This window comes from Myotis nattereri, assembly GCF_964212035.1.
Source record: "Myotis nattereri genome assembly, chromosome: 6".
Classification (NCBI taxonomy): domain Eukaryota; kingdom Metazoa; phylum Chordata; class Mammalia; order Chiroptera; family Vespertilionidae; genus Myotis; species Myotis nattereri.
This window is the reverse complement of record NC_138081.1, coordinates 74,338,026-74,359,109: the sequence shown is the minus strand read 5'-3', so window position 1 is coordinate 74,359,109 and position 21,084 is coordinate 74,338,026. Positions and strand designations below refer to the sequence as shown.

Sequence of the window (21,084 nt, the reverse complement as noted above, 5' to 3'; positions counted from 1 at the left end):
AAGAGACACCTTATTCAGGAAGAAGTTGTTCACTGGTTGGAAATATAATGGGGGAAGCAAGGGAACTGGAAAACTCAAAGCTGACCCCACACTCTGGGCTGACAGCTAGAAGAATAGTGGTATCCCCAACAGAACGGGGAAGGTGGAGGGAGCAGGGCGGGGGAGGCAGGAAAACACACACATACAAAGTGTGCAGGGGCTCTCGGCAAAGAGGGTGAACTGAACACAAGAGTAAACTCTAGAACCTTCTCAAAGTCCCACTAAAACAAAGAACTGTTTTAAGAAGACGGAGAGAAAAGGGAAAAGAGAAAACAAGAAAAATTTTGAGAGAGTGGAATAAGAAAATGATTGAGCAGGCCTACCTGGAGACTTGAGAAACCAATTCTAAACCAGCTTGGAGGAAAGCTAAGAACCTCATTTATCCTGCAGAGTTCTCAACGTTCAGGCATTGGTGCTAAGAAGCACTCTGGAAGTGACCTGATTTTCTTGGAAAGAGGCAACAGCTATAATAAGGGTTGGTTGAAAATTGCTTAAGCAACCTAAACCCTATGTGCCCCAACCCCACTCTCCTAACTACCAGTCACCATCCCTCACTGGCCCTGGCAGACGACTGGAGGTAAATTCTCAGAAGAGGTTAAAACAGGGTTTACGGCTTGAGAATACGAGGCACAGCTGAGAACCGACCAAAAGCAGGCTTAAGTAGTAGATGCATTCTCAATGCTCTGACCACCAGCCTTCTTTCCACACAGACCCTGGAAAGCTGACAGCCAGGATTTACCCTCTGACCAGCCTCTGATGCCCCACAGAACCTGCCTACCTAGTCAACAGATCAGTCCAAACACTCAGATCTTACCATTCAGCCTTCTCGTTCCCCGACTTAGAAAACAGTAGACAACCAAAGACTACCAGGCACCTCAGAAAAATCGCTAACACAGAAACCAAAACGGAAAAAAAACAACTTGGAAGAAACACTATTCAATGTGAGGAAAACTTATAAAACTCACTAATAGTCTCAAAGAGATGAGGGGAGGCAGGACATCAATGAACCAAGAGGAGGCTATTATATAAAAAGCACTCGACAACAGTAACAAAAAAGAGCTCTTAGGAACTAAAAACCCGATGGCAGAAATGAAGCACTGAACAGAAGTACAGGGGGAAAAGTATAAGATATACTGTAGAAAGCATGACAAGGCAACGACATGGAAAAGCAGAGACAAGATAAAATTTAAGGATCAGTGCAGAAGATCTAACATCTGAAATCACTGAATGCGGAACCAAACAAAAAAATCAATAAAATATATTTTAAAACAAAACAAAACTATGATATAAGTGCAGAGGGAGGATGTGGAGTGGGAATTGGATGGAGGGAAGGGAAAGAGAGCTAAATCCTCACCTTGATAATTTAGATAATAGACAGTACTTTAAAACTTAAAAAAAAAAAGAGTAACAAAACCAGCCCGATGTTTGAGATATGAAAATAAATTTCTTAAAAAGCAGTTAAAATATTTAAGTGACTACCCATGTTCATAGGTTTTTCACATGAACCAATCCCCAGGGCTCATTTCCAAAGCCATGAACCCAGCTCATCATCCAGGACAACGCATACGCATGAAAGCAATCACCGTAAGTCCTCTACAGCCATTCAAGAAAGGTCAGAGCACGTAGTCGGACAGTCCCCTAGCAGTTACCTATTGGAGTGCTGAGGACAACACATTGCCTTCCAAGGGCTGCAGTGACTATCAATACAGAACGTTATCACTGCCTCCTGGATTTTCCTTCCCCTTCATCTTTTCCTTTGACTACCCATCACTCAACAGTAACACTTAAAAAATAATGTCTTTATTATCTATGACCAAGGAAAATAAAAACCAAAGTATATTAAAAGAATACTTCAACTTGATCCAGAACCACAATGCCACCTGAGAGGGGATGTGGTCTGTTTCTAATATGAAATGAGGCACAAGCTGTATCTGAACAAAGGGACATGATAGGTAATTCAGAACACACTTTCCAATCCTTTCTGAAACGGATATTCACCATGGCTCAACTTAAAATACTACATTATGACTCAAAATGTGAAATATATTCCTTTCAGAGACTTAGTATAATAAACATATTTCTGCAGTAGTCCTACTACCTCTTTTCCATTAGCCCAAATAATCAAGGGAAAAAATGAATAACCAAATATACCACTTTGATTGGAATTTCACTGTAAAAACTGTGTATTTCCTAACTATGCTAAATACTAAATTTTAGCCATTCCTATGTTTTCAATGAGAAAGTCTGAGGAATTTGCAAAGTAACTTCTTGGGGGGAGAGGGGGTGGAATTTTACTAGAAAAAAAAATACTATTGTTATTTGGACCTGCCCCATTAATATAAACAGACATTTATGTCGCTAAAATTTAAGTGACTAGAACAGTTTCCCAGACTCAGCATATTTTACCTCTTCTTCCCTTTCTCCATTTTTATAGCTACAAAGAAACCTGTCAAGATTCATTTCTGGCTACAGAGATGGGGAAGCCCAGTTCCATATAGCACAATCATTGCACAGTTCTAAAAGCTCTCCACTGAATTTTTTTTTTAAATTCAAGTTAAAAAACAGAAGTTCATTTTCACTTTGGAAATCAAAGTTGAAAGAAAAATGTGACCTCCCAGTATTTAATTCCTTCCAAGGAACTCCCTCAAGAACATAAATTGTTAAGACATGGCCACTTGGGGAAAACATTTTCAAGTCATGTTTGACATGCAAAGCTACATGGGACTTGACAGGAATGATTTTTAACAAGCTCAAGTCTGTCTTTTCTTTGCATGTTCAACACGATTTAAAAACATGTACTTGACCAAAAGCTTGTTGGATTCCATAAACAGTTCAGGTCCTTTTATAGAGAATGCACAGGGGAAGTAGAATGGATCTTTAATGCTTTGCATATTGGTTTTTTTTAAACCCACACAATCGTTGAACAGAAATCAAATGTAAATGCATACCCATATAAAGCAGATGTAAGTAAAAGCAAAAACAGAAAATTAAGTGGGCTTTAAAAACTGATAAAACTGCTGACCTTCATCCACTTAAACTCTCCCGGAAAAAAATTAAAAGAGGCACTACTACAAGCAGTGCACTACGTACGAACAGATATAAATGCTCTGCATATGCAGGGTGTCCCCCAAAAATGTATACACACTTTGAATAATTTTTCATTCCAATGGGTTAAATCTGAAAAGAAAGAAACGTCAATTGAGCTATCAGAAAAAAAGTGTGCATACATTTTTAGGACACCCTGTACTTGTCAATTGCCCCACATGAACCTGAAAGTTGTTGGTTGCTAACCTTCGATCACCTGGCCTGGGGCTCTCACCTACAAGGAATGCTCACAGCCAAGATTCTGCTGAGCACAGGGCCTACAGCACTTCATCTCGTACACCCTGGAGACTATCCCAGCGGTTCTCAACCTGTGGGTCGCGACCCCTTTGGCGGTCGAACGACCCTTTCACAGGGGTCACCTAAGACTATCCTGCATATCAGATATTTACATTACGATTCATAACAGTAGCAACATTACAGTTATGAAGTAGCAACGAAAATAATTTTATGGTTGGGTCACAACATGAGGAACTGTATTTAAAGGGCCAGAAGGTTGAGAACCACTGGACTATCCTATCCCCTGCTTCCAACGCTTCCCTCTCACACATCCAACTCTGATGACGCCAGATCACACAGCTTAGGGAAGGGGTTGAGAGAACAGGAAAATGGGATCTTGTATCCTGGTTGTCACATATTAGCCATTTCCCTACAGAAAATCCGTAGATGATGATTAGGCCCTGAGGCCCTGGAGGTCTGGGTATGTCTATTTCAGGTTGGACAGGCTTTGGGGGGCTGCCAGCACCTGGTCATGCTTTAGAAACATGGTTTATAAGAGAAAATGTATCACAGGTTCAAAACAACTTACAAATTATTATCACTTGACAGGTTTCTAAATTAGAGATTACATGGGTGATAAAACCAACTCCTTGGAACTCAACAAGCCAAAACCCCTAACTTGATTTTATCTGATCTCAGTTTGAAAAGAGGAAAATGACATCAAAACAATCTCCTATCAGAGATGTAACTGAAACACTGTTTACAGAGAGCAGGCTGAATAAAGTTAATCCAATATTCTAGACCTTCATAACTGAATTAGCAGGATGTTCAAAACAATGGTCTGAAGTCTCACAACAAACCCAATTATCAAACCTGACATCAGCTAACCAGAAACTCAATTAACCAAAACACGAGCACAGGCATTAGGAACTTCTACACTATTAGAGTCCAATCAAATGATTAAGTCCAACCCTTTAATCCAATGTCCCAATTTCACTTACACTTACATTTTAAAATATACTCAGAAAAAAAAAGTAGAAAATAGTAAATGCCATCCCAAAGTATCTATCAGCTAATGTTCATTGTTCATTATCAGCCAGTCACTGTTCTACATACAGTATCTCATTTTATCTGCGTAACAACCGTGAGTACAGTGCCCATTTTACAAAGGAGAAAACTTACGCACAGAGAAGTTAAATAATTTATCCAAGGTCACACAGCTAACAAGTCTTGTCTTTTAGCCACCATGCTCTGCTGCCTTTTATCGCCTGCTTCAATTATCTTTGACTTCTCCAAATTAGAGTAGATTATATTGTACTAACAGCTACTTTGTGGACAGACTACATAAATAAGAAAGTAATCAATTGAAAGGTTAATTATACTGGGTAAAACAAAATGGAATTCCTATACCAACAACGAACACCAACTACTCAGTACATTCACGCTTATAAATTGTTCTTATGTTTATTCAAATGTTTACATCCCATCCACAAGTAAAATTTCCCATGTCTGCCTCAAGTTTATCTACTTACGTTTTTCAGAGGCACTCATCAAAATATTGAAATGGGGGTTTTATGTAATCAGTGTTTAGAAAGAATAACCCTCTCTCCTGTTTTGTTTAGAATGCATGTCCCTACCCTATGATTGTGGCGAGTCACTTCCCTGCTCTCTGGATGCTGCTTCGAGTTCCTGGGAAAAGGGAAAGCAGAGAGGCTGCTCTTAGCCTTGAGGACAATGAACAATACCATGAACAATCCAGGGGCCAGGTTACTAATCTGCAACTAGTGAAGGCCCACCAGCAAGTGTGCCTCTAAAGCACACACTGGCAGGGACTCAGAGACTCTTACAGCCAGACGCTCATTGTTGCACGCTAATGAAGCATTAGTTCGTAAACCTGTATTGTCCTGGACCAGAGGCAGCAGCTTTCAAAGAACCCTCTGGGGATTTCGTTTTGGCAGCTCCAGCCACAGACAACACACAACACAGCCTACAGGTCTCTAAGCAGATTCACTCCTCGGCCCTAGGCCAGCTGATACTGCAGACAGTGGTTCTCAAACTTCAGCATCAGAATCACCTGGAGGGCTGTTAGCACGCAGGCTGCTGAGTCCACCACCACTGATCCTGATTTAGAAGGTCTGGGGTGGGGCCAAGGTTTTGCATTGCTAGCATGTTCCCATGAGACGTTGATGCTGCTGGCCCAGGAATCACATTTTGAAAACTGCTGATTTAAGTTAATGGTTATGGGTCACGATTGTCTTGGCTGGTGCTGCCAGCCAGCCAGCCCCAGTAGTTAAAGCTATTTTCCATCAAGAAAGGTAAAAATGCACTAGAGAGTGGAGTTATCAGCCAGCTAGTATCCTCACTGCTGCTCATCCTCCATCCCTTGTTAAAGTAAACTAAGCAATGTCCTGGAGGTATAGGCTTGAGATGGCATTTTACACTGTGACAGTATTTAAATACCACAAGTGTGGAGGGTGGGGGTGGGGGGGGGGAGAAAAAGAGAAAAACAATTTCCCCTAAGGTATCACATGAAAATAAGCCAGAAAGCCAATGTGTTCCTCTATCACCTGTCTTCTGACTCTGATCTGAATGTCTGGCAAAGGAAAAGAGGCCAGAATGATGGGAAGCGTTAACAAAAAGACTTTGTATTTAGCAACTAGAGTACCTTTCATCGGTGAAGCTCAAAGAAGCAGACAAACATTATTAATTCTCTACAGATTCCCAACAGCACTGTCACACGGGCTGCTAACTCACCTCCACAGGTTCTGCCATTGGGCCAGTGGCACAATGATTTAAAATAACCAGAATAAAATGGGAAACATCTATCAACCCCTAGCCAAATTAGAAAATGTATTAATATTAAAATGAACTTAAAAGTTCACAAAGAGCCCTAGCTGGTTTAGCTCAGTGGATAGAGCATCAGCCTGCGGACTGAAAGATCCCGGGTTCAACTCCGGTCAAGGGCACATGCCCAGTTTGTGGGCTCGATCCCCAGTGGGGGGCATGCAGGAGACAGCTGATCAATGATTCTCTCATCATTGATGTTTCTACCTCTCTCTCCCTCTCCCTTCCTCTCTGATTAAAAAATAATAAAAATTTTTAACAAGTTCACAAAGATTAATTACAATTACAAATAAAGTGTTTAATCAAAGAACTCACCTACATCACATTTTGCTCTACTATGCACCAGCTGTGTGACCTCGGGTAAATTACCTCTCTGTGTCACTCAGTAAAATCAGTAAAATGGGGGTGATAATATGCCTCTCATACAGTTTTTATGAGGGTTAAATGAAACTGTAACATAGTAACTATCCAATAAATGTTAGCTATAAATATCTCATAAATGTTCATGAAAAGTATTATTAATGTTATTATAGAGCAGACCTTGCAATTTGCAAATATATTTAGATTATGTAAAAAGCACTAATGGCACTCAAAGACATTTCTCACACCCCATTTTACACCTTCACCTCCTGCACTATTATCAAGAATGAACATGCCCAGACCCCCAACTTTTCTACAGACTACAAATTTTTCAATTAAAACAGCCAATACTTGGAATAAAAGGAACAAACTTCATCCTCATTCTTCCACAACCCAAGAACCAGTTACAGCAAGAGATCGTTGACAGAGCTTTGTTTTTAAACTTATTGAGCTCAATCTAAACAGATCCCATATGTTGCCCAGAGTAGGCACCTGCCAAGGTGAGAAACCTGGAGACAGATGTCTGGTTGCCATTTTGGTGAATGGGGAAGGGAGGGTTTACTTGTTTTCTAAGGGGGAAAGAGAAATATAAATTCAGAAGGGAAAAAGCAACATAATTTATCAGTACAACAGGCACGCTGTTCAATTAAAGAACCAGTAAGGAAGAAGACAACTACCTTTTTTTATTTTTAAATACTTGTATTGACTTTTAGAGAAAGAGGAAGGGAGAAGTGGAGAGAAAGAGAAACATCAATGTGAGAGCGGAACATCAATGGGCTGCTCTGCACGTCCCCTACTGGGAACCGAGACCACCACTTAGGCATGTGCCCTGACCAGAAATCGAACCAGCAACCTTTTAGTGCACAGGATCATGCTCAACCAACTGAGCCACACTGGCCAGAGCAGAAGAAAACTCTCTTTTGACTCAATGATCTGTTTGTTGTAAAGATTCAAGGAACTGTCATTGTGGGTAAACAATCTTAGGTGTAAAAGATGTTTCTTTTTTTTCAGGCGACAGGAATAACATCAAAGACTTAGCAATCTACTAGGCTAATTGATAGAACTCCCCCAAGTCTTCTCTTAGACTACCTGTGAGTGCAATCAAGAAATGCACAAATAACTGAATACAGAGAAGAAACCCCAGGAAGTGCCGGAAGAACAAACTTCTGTTCCCTTGATAACTCCTGTGTGAACACACAGGCTCCTGAAAGAACTTTGCTTGGGAGCCAAAGCAAAACAAGAGCTTGTCAGAGACTCGCAATGCCTCTCCTATTTAAAACACCCTCTGAATGTCTACGACCTGGGGGAAATCTCACAATATAAAGTAAAGTTTACAAAATCAGGACACAAAACTAAATGCAGGGGGGGGATGTCCCCCGTTCTATTAGAAACACTATTACTGTCCTTAAAACATATAGGTCCATACCTATCAATATATTAACAAACAAAAAAAGAGGGAGGAAATAGATATTTTCTAGGTCATGGTAGTTTATCTTTACTTCACCTGACAAATTCAAAAATTATGATGAACACACATTAATTTTATAACATACTTTGTATAACCTACTATTGTATAACATACAGTGGGGCCTTGACTTACGAGTTTAATTCATTCCAAGACCGAGCTCATTAAGGAGCTCCTTAACTCAAATTACTCTATCAACTTAATGCAAAAAATCGGCCGAGAGACAGCTGGTATCGCAAAAAACTTGTTAGTCGGAACACTCGTAAGTCAAGGCCCCACTGTACTCTGTAAGGCTGAAAGCTTTTTAAATGTACACAAAACTTACACTGTAGGATGTGTAATTCAATGCGTACATGTTTGTGTCCACACCCATGAACAATGCTTTAATTAGTCATTTCTACATTATTTCGGTACCAACCTTTAGTCTGAAGCAAGGTAACAACCAAAGGGAAAAATAATTGGAGTGACTACAGCAGCTTCATTCCAATGGCTGCACTAGCACAGCATGCCTGGTATTGCAATCCAGGTAGTTATGACCAACCCAGTGAAATTAACATACCAAGCAGACCTCAAGACCCAATACATGCATTTCGCTAATGAAGTCACTATCTCAGAGTAAAATACTCCACACTGCAATAAAAGGCAGTGACAGCTCCCTCCCAACTCAGGAAGTAATTCACATCCAGCATGCAGGACATACAGATAAAACGCAGAAAATACCAGCTTTTAAATAAACTTATACTGTGGTACCACAGATATTTCACAGAGGTCCCTCCTCCCTCTTCCTTTCTCTCTCTTTTTTTAATATATTTTATTGATTTTTTACAGAGAGGAAGGGAGAGGGATAGAGAGTTAGAAACATCGATCAGCGGCCTCCTGCACACCTCCCACTGGGGATGTGCCCGCAACCAAGGTACATGCCCTTGACTGGAATTGAACCTGGGACCCTTCAGTCTTCAGGCCGACGCTCTATCCACTGAGCCAAACCGGTCAGGGGCCTCTTCCTTTCTTAACACAGGAGAAGCTAATCCACCTTGGGAAGCTCATATTTAAAATACAGCTAAATCAAAGCATTAGCAATTAAAAAAAATCTTTTTAAAGCACTTGAATTAACAATCCACTTCAATATTAATTAATCTTATTTTTCCAAATCCACTGCATTCTCTAACAAAAAAAAAAAAGATAACTGGATTTCACAAACAGAAAAGAAACTGGCTAAAAGACACAGAAAAAGAATAAAAATTTTAAAAATAATAGTCCCTTTGGATAATACATATGAATTAAAAAGAGCAAATGAGAATCCAGACATTGTGTATGCAATAATGGAGGATTAATAACATAAATTAATACTTTTATGTTTGCATGAAGAAATTCTGGAAGAATAAGGAGAAATTGATACAAGTGGTTGTTCCGGGTTGGGGGGGGGGGGGGGGGAGGGACGCTTATAGGGGCCAGAAGAAGTGAGACTTCCCTGCAGAGCTTTTTATATCTTTTCTAACAAAATAAATGTATTGCCTATCCAATAAATGAAATGAAAATGTATGCTAAGGTGGTTTGGGCTGCATCATACTGCGGAAGTAAAGAACCCAGGCTCTGCAGCCAGGCTGCCGGGGCTCCAATGCCACCAGCTAGCTAACCAGTACAACTGTTCTCCCTGAGAGATGATGCTGAGCGATGGAGGGCAGTGTCCTGGCCTAGATGGTGGCCACAGCAGCCTGACCATCAGCTAGGAAGCCACAGTGCATCTCCACATAATGCATGGAGATGCATGGATAGCATAGCCCCTGCTTAAATTCAATTTCCTTCGCTACACACCATAGTCTCTGAGTCCCCAAAACATTTTACCAGATATCTAATACTGTCATATAGAAAGCCCCCATTATATTTTATCATGTAGTATTGAAATTAAAATCATCCAATTATTAAACAGTTCTTTCCATAGTATTAACAACACCTTTACCAGCTTTTAATGGGGGGGGGGGGGGGGCAGAGGAAAGCATAATAGAAGATTTCCCTACAGGAATCACCTGAAACATCTGTGTCCTCCCAAAGTAAGACGCTGCTTTTCTACATGGGAGAAATTTTTTGTGAAACAGATCAGAACAAAAAGTGAAAATAAAGCAATACTAGCAGAAGGAAATTTCCACCATCCCACAGGGGCGAGGGTGGGGGGGATCTTATTCCATAAATGATTGCATTTGCTTTTAAAATACGATTTTTAGATTAAATATGCTATAAACATTTAAAATCAGTATTTTATATGTGTGGAACTGCTACTGTCCCACAAATTTAGTTTCTGAATCATTCAGAAATTTTCAGGCAAGTTTCAAAAGTTGGGTATCTTCAAAAATCCAATTTAAACCAGCAATTTGGAATTCAGCAGATTTTCTCCTGGAAATGTTATAAATGATGGTTAATTCTATTCAACATTTATTTACATATTTAACCATCCACACGAAACTGGAAAAGACCTGAAGGAAGAGCCCTGTTATGTTCACCTTGTGATCCTCACAACTCAGCACTAGACTAACCCGAAATACACTTCCTGAATGGGTGACCGTCCAGCCACCCGCAATGGGCGAGATTGCTCACACACAACACAGACTGGTGTTTCCAAAACTTAGCTGTCAGAATCACCTGAGGGTGCCTGTACACCAGGCCTCTTCCTGGCCAAGCCCCAGACTTGCTGACTCAATCTCCAGAATCTCTGGGGATCCGTTTTTAAAGGAGCCCCCAGTGCTTCTGATGATTCAGAAACTGGAAAACACGGGCTGAATGAAATAGTGTGAAGGATCGCCGAGTTCTAAGATGCCTGGGAAAGCTGAGACTAAGCTGAGCCACTCCAGTTCCGAGTGGGAACAGGAAATCAGACAGGAGTAGGTTTAGGCTCTGATCACCCCCTGGGCAACTGAGGCCAAAGGGAAACCTTTGCCTCAGCAAGTGAGAGCTGAGCTGGGTCTGCAGTTCCTACTAAATGGAGGTGATAAGGGCTTTGAGAAAGAGGACATCTACATAAAGACCCCGAGAGAAGGGCCGGCTCCCCCAACCCGCACAAGCCAAATGCCTGGGAAGCAGAAAGAAACAACCACCCTTCACACACTCCTGTAGGGAACTACATATTTATACTTCATGGATATATTTTAGGATCCCTGGACAGAACTCTCTGGTTTTCAAATCATAAGTATTTTTATGCCCAGCCGGCGTGGCTCAGTGGTTGAGCATTGACCTATGAACCGGGATCCTGGTCATGGTTAGATTTCCCATGCTCAGGAAGGCAAGCTAAATCCCAGTGTGGGGCACGCAGGAGGCAGCCGATCAATGCTTCTCTCTCATCATTGATGTTTCTACCTCTCTCTCTCTTCCTCTCTGAAATCAATAAAAAGAACAAAACGTTAAAAAAAAAAAGTAATTTTATGTGTATGTCTGGTACAAGCTCTCCTGTGCACTTGGTCAGCTTTCATCTTCCAGGCTTCAGCTGAGCAGCGTCACATGGGCTGGGCCGTCTGCGGCAATATATGGACATCAACGTACACACAGATGTTAACTCAGCCTTCTCTGCCATCTAAACAACATCAATGTTAAGTGTATGGTAGTTATGAGCCAGGCACTATGCTAAGTACTTCAGATGTGTGTCTCAAATTTCTTGGCCATCTGCTAGTAGTTTGAGAGGTTTCAAAACAAAAAAGAAAAGAAAAAGAGAAAAGACCAAAAGATGGAAGGTATTTCCCCCTCGGATATTTGACGGGCTTTTGCCATACCTTCTTGGTGTTTGGTTTTCCCCATGTGAATACGGAATGTCATAACTTGAAGAGAGAGTGCTACAGAGTGGTCAGGAGATAAGCTGACCTGGGTTCGCATCCCAGCTCTATCGCTTGCTAGCTGTGAATGTGAACAAATTCTTAGTTGCGTCATCTGTCAAACGAAAATAATAAGAGTACCCACCTCAGAGAGCTGTTGTACGGACTGCAGTGCCTGGCCTACAGCAAATGCTCATTAGCTGTCTGTATTATGAGGCAATAAAAGTCACCAAAAATATAACCCAATACCAGAAATTGGAATTGTGCTGCTGCACAAACATTGATATCAGTAATGTTACTGTATTAATCCATTCCAGGAGATGAACCAATTTGAGGAGAAATAGAATCAAATGATTAAAACAACTACTAGGTGTCTACTCTGGTGCAAACCATTTTATGTTTAAAATATAATTTTTAAAAGATATTAAAATGATAGCCAGTGTTTAACTGTATTATTTTTCTGTTTCTGAATTTTCTTCCAAAATATTAAGAATCTCAAATATTTCTCTCACCAAATTTTTTTCATTTGCTAGTCCCATGATGAAATTTAATATTGGCTTTTCCTCTAATGTAGAAGGAAACTAGACTATTGCTAGATAAATCATTTCACCCTAAATATAGGTAGCTTTGTATAGCAGGTAATTATAGTTTCAATACCCAAAAGTCAATGAGTAAATTGATGTTTTGGCTTAAATGATATACACTCGAGAATTAAAAAAAAAAGATAATTCTAAATTTTTGGATATCTGACATATGGCAATGAATTTAAACAATTCTTTTTTCACCCAGCTAGTGTGACTCACTGGTTGAGTATGACCTCCCATGAACCATGAGATCACAGTTTGATTCAGATCAGGGCACACGCCCAGGTTGTGAGCTCAATCCCCAGTAGGGGGCGTGCAGGAGGCAGCAGCTCAATGATTCCCTCTCATTGATGTTTCTATCTCTCTCTCCTTCTTCCTTCCTCTCTCTGAAATCAATAAAAACATATTTTTTAAAAAGCATCATAAACGATTCTTTTTTAAAAAATATATTTTATTGATTTTTTACAGAGAGAAAGGGAGAGAGATAGAGAGCCAGAAACATCGATGAGAGAGAAACATCGATCAGCTGCCTCCTGCACATCTCCTACTGGGGACGTGCCCGCAACCCAGGTACATGCCCCTGACCGAAATCGAACCTGGGACCCTTCAGTCCGCAGACCGACGCTCTATCCACTGAGCCAAACCGGTTTCGGCAACAATTCTTATTCCATAATGATATTAGCACTTTTTAAAGATGAAGAGGAGGCCGAGATTGGCCTGTGGGAGGAGTATACATAAATTTGAAACAAGTACCTGCCTGATGTGTTTAGAAAATGACTAACCCCTCTAGATGTGATGCTCCATGCACTCCCTGGCGGAAAAACGTGAGTTGAGTCTGTATAGTCATAATGAGTTTATTTCAAGCACAAAGATTTTTATATGAATTGATTTCAGAGAGAGGAAGGGAAAGGGTGAGAGAGAGAGACATCAATGATGAGAGAAAATCATTGATTGGCTGCCTCCTGCACACCCCACCCTGAGGATAGAGTCCGCAACCCGGTTATGTGCCCTGACTGGGGATCCAACTTCGACCTACTGATTCATAGGTTGATGCTCAACCATCATGGCCAGGCCACAAAGATTTTTTTTAATTCCTAATCACAGTAATCAGAGAGGGATTATTAATCAAAGTCATATCCATACAAGGCCACTTGAGCTACTGTTGTTATCAAATAGCAACCCCTCATTAGAATTATTAAATGCCAAAACTGAAAACGCCAATAGAGGTAAATTTAGTCAGTCTCTATTTTACATTTAAGGAAACTAAGGCCGGATGGTGGTGAATAAATTGCTCAAAATCTGCATTAGAAAATGGCAGAGGTGAAGCCAGACTTAAGGCTCCAGATTCTCAAGTCAATGAGTTTTCCCGTCTATTTCAATACTTCTCGGAGAGCTTGAAAAACACAGTGGCTGCACTTGTTAAACACACTGGACACTCTAGCAAGGGCTTTGGAAGGGCCTGGGAACCCGTAACTTTAAAACGCGTTCCAGGCCATTCTTAAGGTCAAGTAAGTATGGGGCACACTGCTTCATCTCACAGGGCCTCCCTAACCTGAGGTGCCTCTGCTCAGCTGTCAGTTTCTGTTAATACATTTAGGGACCTTCTGGGGATGAGAGGAGGGTGGAGACCATATTCCTGCACCAACATCCTCCCTAGTATGTGGTATGTTTCAATAAAAGCAAGTATTGTGCCAGTTTCACCAGAAATACAAACATTTATCAGCAGGGAGGCACAAACACAACCCGCAACCTGTTCCTGGAAGTGCAGTGAAGTCTCCTCTGTCTTTAAAACTTGGACAAGCACCTTACACAGAAGGTTCATTCTGAGGAAGAAGCAAATATATTCTGACATTAGGACGGCCAAAACTCTGGTTGGCTTAAGGGACAGTTCCTTGTGAGGTGGAACAATGCAGCTTGAGCACTACCCAGAAGGTAAAAGGCTATCATATCTGCCTAACACACTCTATAAACTCATACCTTGTTTATGCAAAGTGCTCATACAATGTCTGCCCACCAGCTGTCTGGAACACTACTCATCTCACCAATAAAAACTGCTCACATTCTCCCAAGGCCATCCTGTATAGGTGCACAGGCTAAGAACCATATCAACTCTATAGGAGCACTGTTTACATATGAATGGTGCCCCTTACAGTTGTGCAACAAAACAAATCTCCCTAAACCTGGAACACTTCTAGAATCTAGAGGAAAATATCTTGTGCTTTTCTGGCACTATAAGAAAAAAAAAGCCAACAAGTCATCCTTTCTCCTATTCTGTTTCAACAATTACATTTTATATTCACCCAGGAAATACTTTTAAAGTGAAATGGAAAGAGTTCTGGTCTAGAAATCAGGCGACTCAATGTCTATGTTAGGTATGCCTCTTACTGGTCCCAGAACTTCCATTTCTTTGTCTGCAAAATGGATATAATACAACCTGGCTTTACTACCTTACAAGGTTTTTGAGTCAAATAATGAATATGAAAAATATTTTTTCAATCATTAAAGCACTGCATAAATATCGTGTTATTATTAATTATAAATAGAAACCAATCACACGTGGCTGAAAAATCAAACAGGCTATCAGCTTGGGTGTGTTCTGATTTCTCCACAGCAAAGTCTGCTTTGACTGTTTACAGAGCCAAGATGCAACTATCCACATGTCTGCTACTGCCACTATTTTCAATGAGAACATACCAGTATTATGTCAACAAAATAAATGAAGTTTGACTTTTATAAAAAGGAGCAGAGTGGTGGTTAAGCACAAAACCTTAGAAAAGCAGAAAGGTTTTTTTCTTTGTTTTTAAAGTAATTGTCTTGCTCACTTAGATTTGCAGCAGTCAGTAGAGTAACCCTTCCCAAAAATTTTTAGTTATTTTTCCTGACACCAAGCTCCAAGAAACTATATATCAGTTCAATTCAAGTATCTATTGAGCTATCCCACTCCAGGCACTGTTGTGAGCTTTGGAAAAATAAAGACCCAGCCATCACTGATCTCATGGAGCAGAAGTGAATGCATAATTTCAGTCCACACTGTTAAGTGCAGATAGAGGTGCATACTTGATGCCCTGCCGGATGCTGTGGGAGCACCCTTTCAACCTGGGGGTTCACATTAAGGAAGGCATTAGGGACAAGCAGGAAAAAAACAGTAATGTGCAATCTCCCCAATTTACGACAAAATATTATTTTTGGTGACTTTCCACCCATGAGATTTTGAGGAATAGCAAACTTGATGAAATACTTCTGAGAATCACTGAGACCAGCAGGACTGGCCCACAGGCCTAAAATGCTATTTCTGTATTGCAAAGATAAAGTCTATAGGTTTTTTTAAAAAACAGCTCCACTCACACCCTTTATTATTGGTAGAAACCCATCAAGTAGTGAAATAGGAAGTCTCCCGCTGCACTCTGGCTTCCGTAAGCTGCTCAGTTTTGCTCCTTGCTCCTTGGGAGACTCATTAAAAAGTTTTATCTGACACGAAGGAGTGAAATTAACAGAGTTATCCTTGGGCCTGTTTATTAAATGCATTTGAACTTTGTTTCCCATTTCCACATGATCATAAACATTGGGACAGCACATGACCCACTCTAACCACACAACCTGGGGCAAATCATCTCAACTCTCTCAGATTCGGCTTCCTCTCTTGTTAAGAACTTATGAAATATACACCTGAAACTAATACAAAATAATACTGAATGGAAACTGAAACTGAAAAATACAATTTTTAAAAAAGAGTTCACGAAATTGATGGCCATTACAGATAACTCCAACTCATGTCTACATGTCCATTCCAATGAAGTACGTTCTTCTGAAGACCTCCTAAAAAGTACCAAAATGACTTTTTAAAATGTAGCTTTTACAGGAACAGGAGTTGGCGCACCTTTTAAGAAGAATCCTAACAGAAGCTAAATGAAATGAATACACAGGTGTCTCACTGCTTGTTCGCATATAAAAAGTGTGTGAAGGTGAAAAACCACAAAAACTAATGTCTTCATAGTTCAACTGTCTTCTCTGTACACGGACTTCTACTCTCAGACATAATTACATTCAATAAAAGCCTTCTTCCTTGGTCATAAAAAAAAAAAAATGATGAGCCAGGTTTTCTAGTATGAAAGCAAAGCCATTTAAGGTTCAGAAGATTTTAAAACTTGTGAAAAGTTTTCAAAAGAGTTATTACAGTCCCTTAGGACAACCTTGGTTGATTTAGGGAATTTAGGGGATTTTGGCTATTGGTGAAAAGTGATATGTCTAAATGTAAAACAAAACTAACACAGGAGGGGTTCGTGACCGTCAGGGAGTTTTTTTCTTGTTTCTTAATTCCCACAATAGATCAGTTTACCTAGTAGATCTGCCTCATCACATCATTCCTCAAGGGCGAAATTCTCTTTCACCCACACACAGACACTCTACACAGAAAAAGCATAGAAGCAACTAGTGATTACCGAGATGACGGTGACATTCCACTAGGACAGTATATCCTGATGCATGAGATCATTATTCACATTAAGCAGAAATATTCTGTTTATGTCCAACAACTTTATGAGACCACTTTGATTCCCCCCCACACACACTTTTTTTTTTTCTTTTGGTTGAAGTTGGGGGGCGGGAAGACTCTCCCTGGTTGGGAACTATCCACAACTTATAAGATAGTGTTGACAGCACAAAGAGACGAATTATAAAATGTAAAACCATCACACCATAACTTCACAACTTAAAGAAAGATGTATTCTAGCAGGCAATCTCCCTCGCATTAAATAAGGACTGTAAACTTGAACTCTCCTGGTTGTCAGGTAGTTCGAGTAGAGCTAAGCTTTTCCAGCAGGGAAAACCAGCTATTCCAGGCTGCATATGAAGTGGTTCTAAGAGAGACAGCATTTCCTCCACAGCTGCTGACATCTCCAAGTGGGTTACACCAACATCTCCCCTCCCACCCTACAATCCATCAACCGGCTTCCATTTACCCTTTACACTGAGGATTACGATCAAGTCCGCGTACTGAAAAGGGGAGAAACCACATAACATCACACTGCAAGTTCCTCCGCTTTGGACCAGCAGGAAATTCCAGTTACTTCATTCACTGCGCTAGTTAAGCTGCAAATATGAAATGGGTCTTTGGAGAGATCACGGTGTCAAGACTTAGACTTGATTTTCAGGCTTGGAGGAGGTCAGACAAAGATGAATGGGATTCAGAGTCTGCGCTCAAGGTCAAGGCCCTGTGAGTCACAAAGAGGCGGTAGGTCACAGAGAGAGAGACAAAAATTAGCACCAAGAAAGAAAAGCCTAAACTAAAAGTCTGCATACTTTTGTAGGTGGGTGAGAACACCGGTACCTGGTGGGCAGCGAGGGGACAGCAGCTCCATGAGATCCCCGGAGATTTTTACAAACATCCCCCTGAAGTCTCACCAACTGAAATCATTATATAAACTGTACACCTGGCTTCTGGAACCGGCCACCTGCCCCTGACCCTTTGCCCAGGACCCTGGCCCCGGGGTCTCCTCTGAGTCCCCCACCCTGAGAGAGGCACGGACAGAGGGACAGGGCCGCCAGCCCAACGCCCACCCCCGCGCCCACTCCATCAAGGCGGCCAAGGACCTTCCGCAACTCGAAAGACGGAGGTTGCCGCCCGTGCCTGCCACCTGCACGGCCGCCCTGGCCCGGGTCCGGCCGTCCCCACCCCGGAGCCCACCCTCGCGGGGCTCCGCGCGGCAGCCCCGGAGCCGGCCCCGGGCCGCCAGAGGGCGGGAGGGAGCCGCTCCCGGGGCGCCTCCCCGCCTCGCTCCCCTCCCCCGGCCCGCCCGCCCGCCACTCACGGATTTTCACTCGGCGGTGGTCGAGGCGCGCGGTGGCGGCGTGCAGGGCGTCGAGGCGGCGGTGCAGCGCGGCGGTGCGGCGCCCCAGCGCGGCCGCCTGGCCCTCCAGCTCCCCGAAGATGTCCCCCGCGCAGCGCGACAGGTCGGCGAGCTGCTCCAGCAGGCAGACCAGGGCGTGCGAGCTGACCTGCTCCAGCGAGCGGAAGAGCGGCGCGCCCGCGGCCCCGGCCCCGGCCGCCTCGGGCCGGTGCAGCCGCGCGGGCTCCACGGTCCTCTGGTGGAAGGGCATGGCCGGCCGGGCGGCTCGGGCTCGCGGCGCCGCGGGCCGCCGGGGCCAGCAAAGCCCTTAAACCGCCCGCCGTCGGCGCGGGGCGCGAGTCCGCATCCAACACAAAGAGAAGTCCCGGCAGCCGCGCGGCGCCGCGGGGGAGCCCGGTGGCGTCCGCCCGCTGGGAACGGACGGACCGACGGACGCGCGGGCCGGCGGACGAAGCGGCGGGGGAGCCGCGGGGCAGAGCTCGGGACGGTCCGAGCCGCAGTGGCGGCGCTCGCGGCGTCCTGCCCCCGCCGGGGCGCCCGGCCGCGCGAGAGGAAGTTGCAGGGGCAGCTCCCGGGCGGGGGGCGCGGCGGCGAGGGGCGCCGCGAGTCCCGCTGAAGTTTGCAGGGAGGCAGGAAAGCGCCGGCGGCTCCTTCCCTCCCTCCCGATTGGAGAGGGAGGAGGAAGCGGGGGAAGTGCCGCCGACACCGGCGAGAGGGAGGGGAGGCGAAAGAAAGGAAAGGGGGAGGAGAAAAGGGCCGGCCCGAGGAACCACCTGCGGCTCCCGCGGCCGCCGCGCCCGCGCCCGCGGGGAGGTGGCGGCCCGCGCTCCGCGCACCCTGCCGGGGCGGGCACGCCGCACAGTCCGGGGGCTCCCACGTCGCCGTCCCGCTCCCCTCGAAGCCCACCGGCCGTGGGACCGAGTCCCCACCCGTCCCCCGGGCCCAGCGCCTGGTGGGTGGGGCGCAGGGCGGGCGCCGCGGAGGCGGAGGAGTCGGGACGGCCGCGGCGAGACCCGCCGGGCTGCTCACCTGCGCTCGGCCCGCGGGGACCCGTGAGTCAGGCGCGCCCCACCCGCGGGAAACTCGGGGGGCTCAGTCGGTCCTCCTTGGAAGGCGGCCAAGGCTTCTGGGCGCTTCGGTGAACCTAAAAGAGGACATTAAATCGTCCAATAGCCAAGGGTTAGGAGTCCTCCCAATAGGAAAATCCTCTTGGGGCCGGATGGGGGGCGGGGGTGCGGGAAAGATTTCAAGAGACTTTTTCTTAACAAAGTGGCTCCCTCCGCCTCCCACTGGAAAGGCCCTAGCTGAAACGTGCCAAATAGGGGTTTTCCCTCTCAAGCATGTGAGTGGGATTGGGGCGGGGAGCTTAGAACCCTGAATTTGGCTCCTGGGACACAATTAAGCTAAATGTTCTTGAGATCATGGTCATGGGACTCCCCACTAACTCAAACCTCTGGTTAGAAGTATTTGAGGAGACTGACTCCAATATCCCGAAGCTAGAATCCCCAGGGCCTTACTGCTCTTTGCTCAGAAAAGGAATCTCCGCGACTTTGGTTTCTGCCCCCCAGCTGACAGGGTTGCACTGTTGGGTTGCCCTGTGGCCCGGTGTCCCAGAGCTACGCTGATTGCACTACAAAGTGGATTCCCTCTGGGAGGAAGACAGGCAAGAAATGCAAGACAAACAGACTGTGAGAACAACTTCACACAAAATTTAGTAGACAAATGTTTTTCCTTTGTACAGCTGATCATTTTTCACAGTGTGGTGGAATATGGTCTCTTTAAACACCTTCAGGGTTGTTATGAGGCACAAAGGAGCTGCTGCTATCAATGAAAAAAAAATGCTGTAAAATGTATGAAGCACTGTATAAGCATCAGGTACAGTAAAAAAGGGTGCTGTTCCCTCAAGAAATATTGGTTGAGTGCCTGTGTGGAAGCACTGGCTGGAGATATGTGCAAAGCTGGCTGGCTTCATCCCTACTGTCAAGAGGCACCCAATCTAATGGACCACAAAACACCTTAATTCATACCGTACAATTCACCTATTTAAAGGGTACATTTCAGCGGTCTTTAGTACTGTATACTCACAGTGTTATGTAACCATCACCATAATCAATTTTAGAACCCACAAACAATTCTCTTTAATACTCATTTGTTTGTTTCTATGTATCTGCCTCTTCTAGACATTTCATATAAAGCAAATCACAACAATAGGGGCCCAATGCACGAAATTCATGCAAAGGGCTCGGCCCTCGCAGCCTCAGCTTCGTCATCTGGAAGGTCGTTCAGCTATTAAATCTAATTAGCATATTATGCTTTTATATATATATATAGAGACTAGTGTCCTGGTGCACAAAATTTGTGCACGGGGGAGGGGTGTCCCTCAGCCTGGCCTGCACCCTCTCCAATCTGGGACCCCTCAGGGATGTCCGACTGCTGGTTTAGGCCCAATCCCTGTGGACATCCAGCAGTCGGACATCCCTCTCACAATCTGGGACCCCTGGCTCCTAACCGCTCACCTGCCTGCCTGCCTGATCACCCCTAACCACTCTGCCTGCTGGCCTGATCACCCCTAAATGCACCCCCTGCCAGCCTGCTTGCCCCCAACTGTCCCCTGCCCCCCCCCGCCATCCTGCTCGCCCCCAACCGCCCCCCCCTGCTGACCTGCTCGCCCTCAACTGTCCCCCCCTGCTGGCCTGATCACCCCTAACCGCCTCTGCCTCGGCCCCGCCACCATGGCTTTGTCCAGAAGGACGTCTGGGAGGTCTCCCAGTCTAATTAGCATATTACCCTTTTATTAGTATAGATTATATATATAGATGTGCCCTTTT

At 44.1% G+C, this 21,084-nt stretch overlaps 1 protein-coding gene across 2 annotated transcripts in view; it reads right to left on the bottom strand.

Moving 5' to 3' along the window:
- Positions 1-18,506, bottom strand: part of NHSL1 (NHS like 1) — a gene marked incomplete at its 5' end in the record, with an annotated part of 211,643 nt that extends 193,137 nt beyond the window's left edge. For both annotated transcript variants that reach the window (XM_081094563.1, XM_081094565.1), the window contains one exon: positions 18,218-18,506. In XM_081094563.1, the coding sequence (XP_080950689.1) occupies positions 18,218-18,506 (289 nt within the window). The remainder of the gene's footprint in view (positions 1-18,217) is intronic.
- Between the last annotated feature and the right edge of the window lie 2,578 nt (positions 18,507-21,084).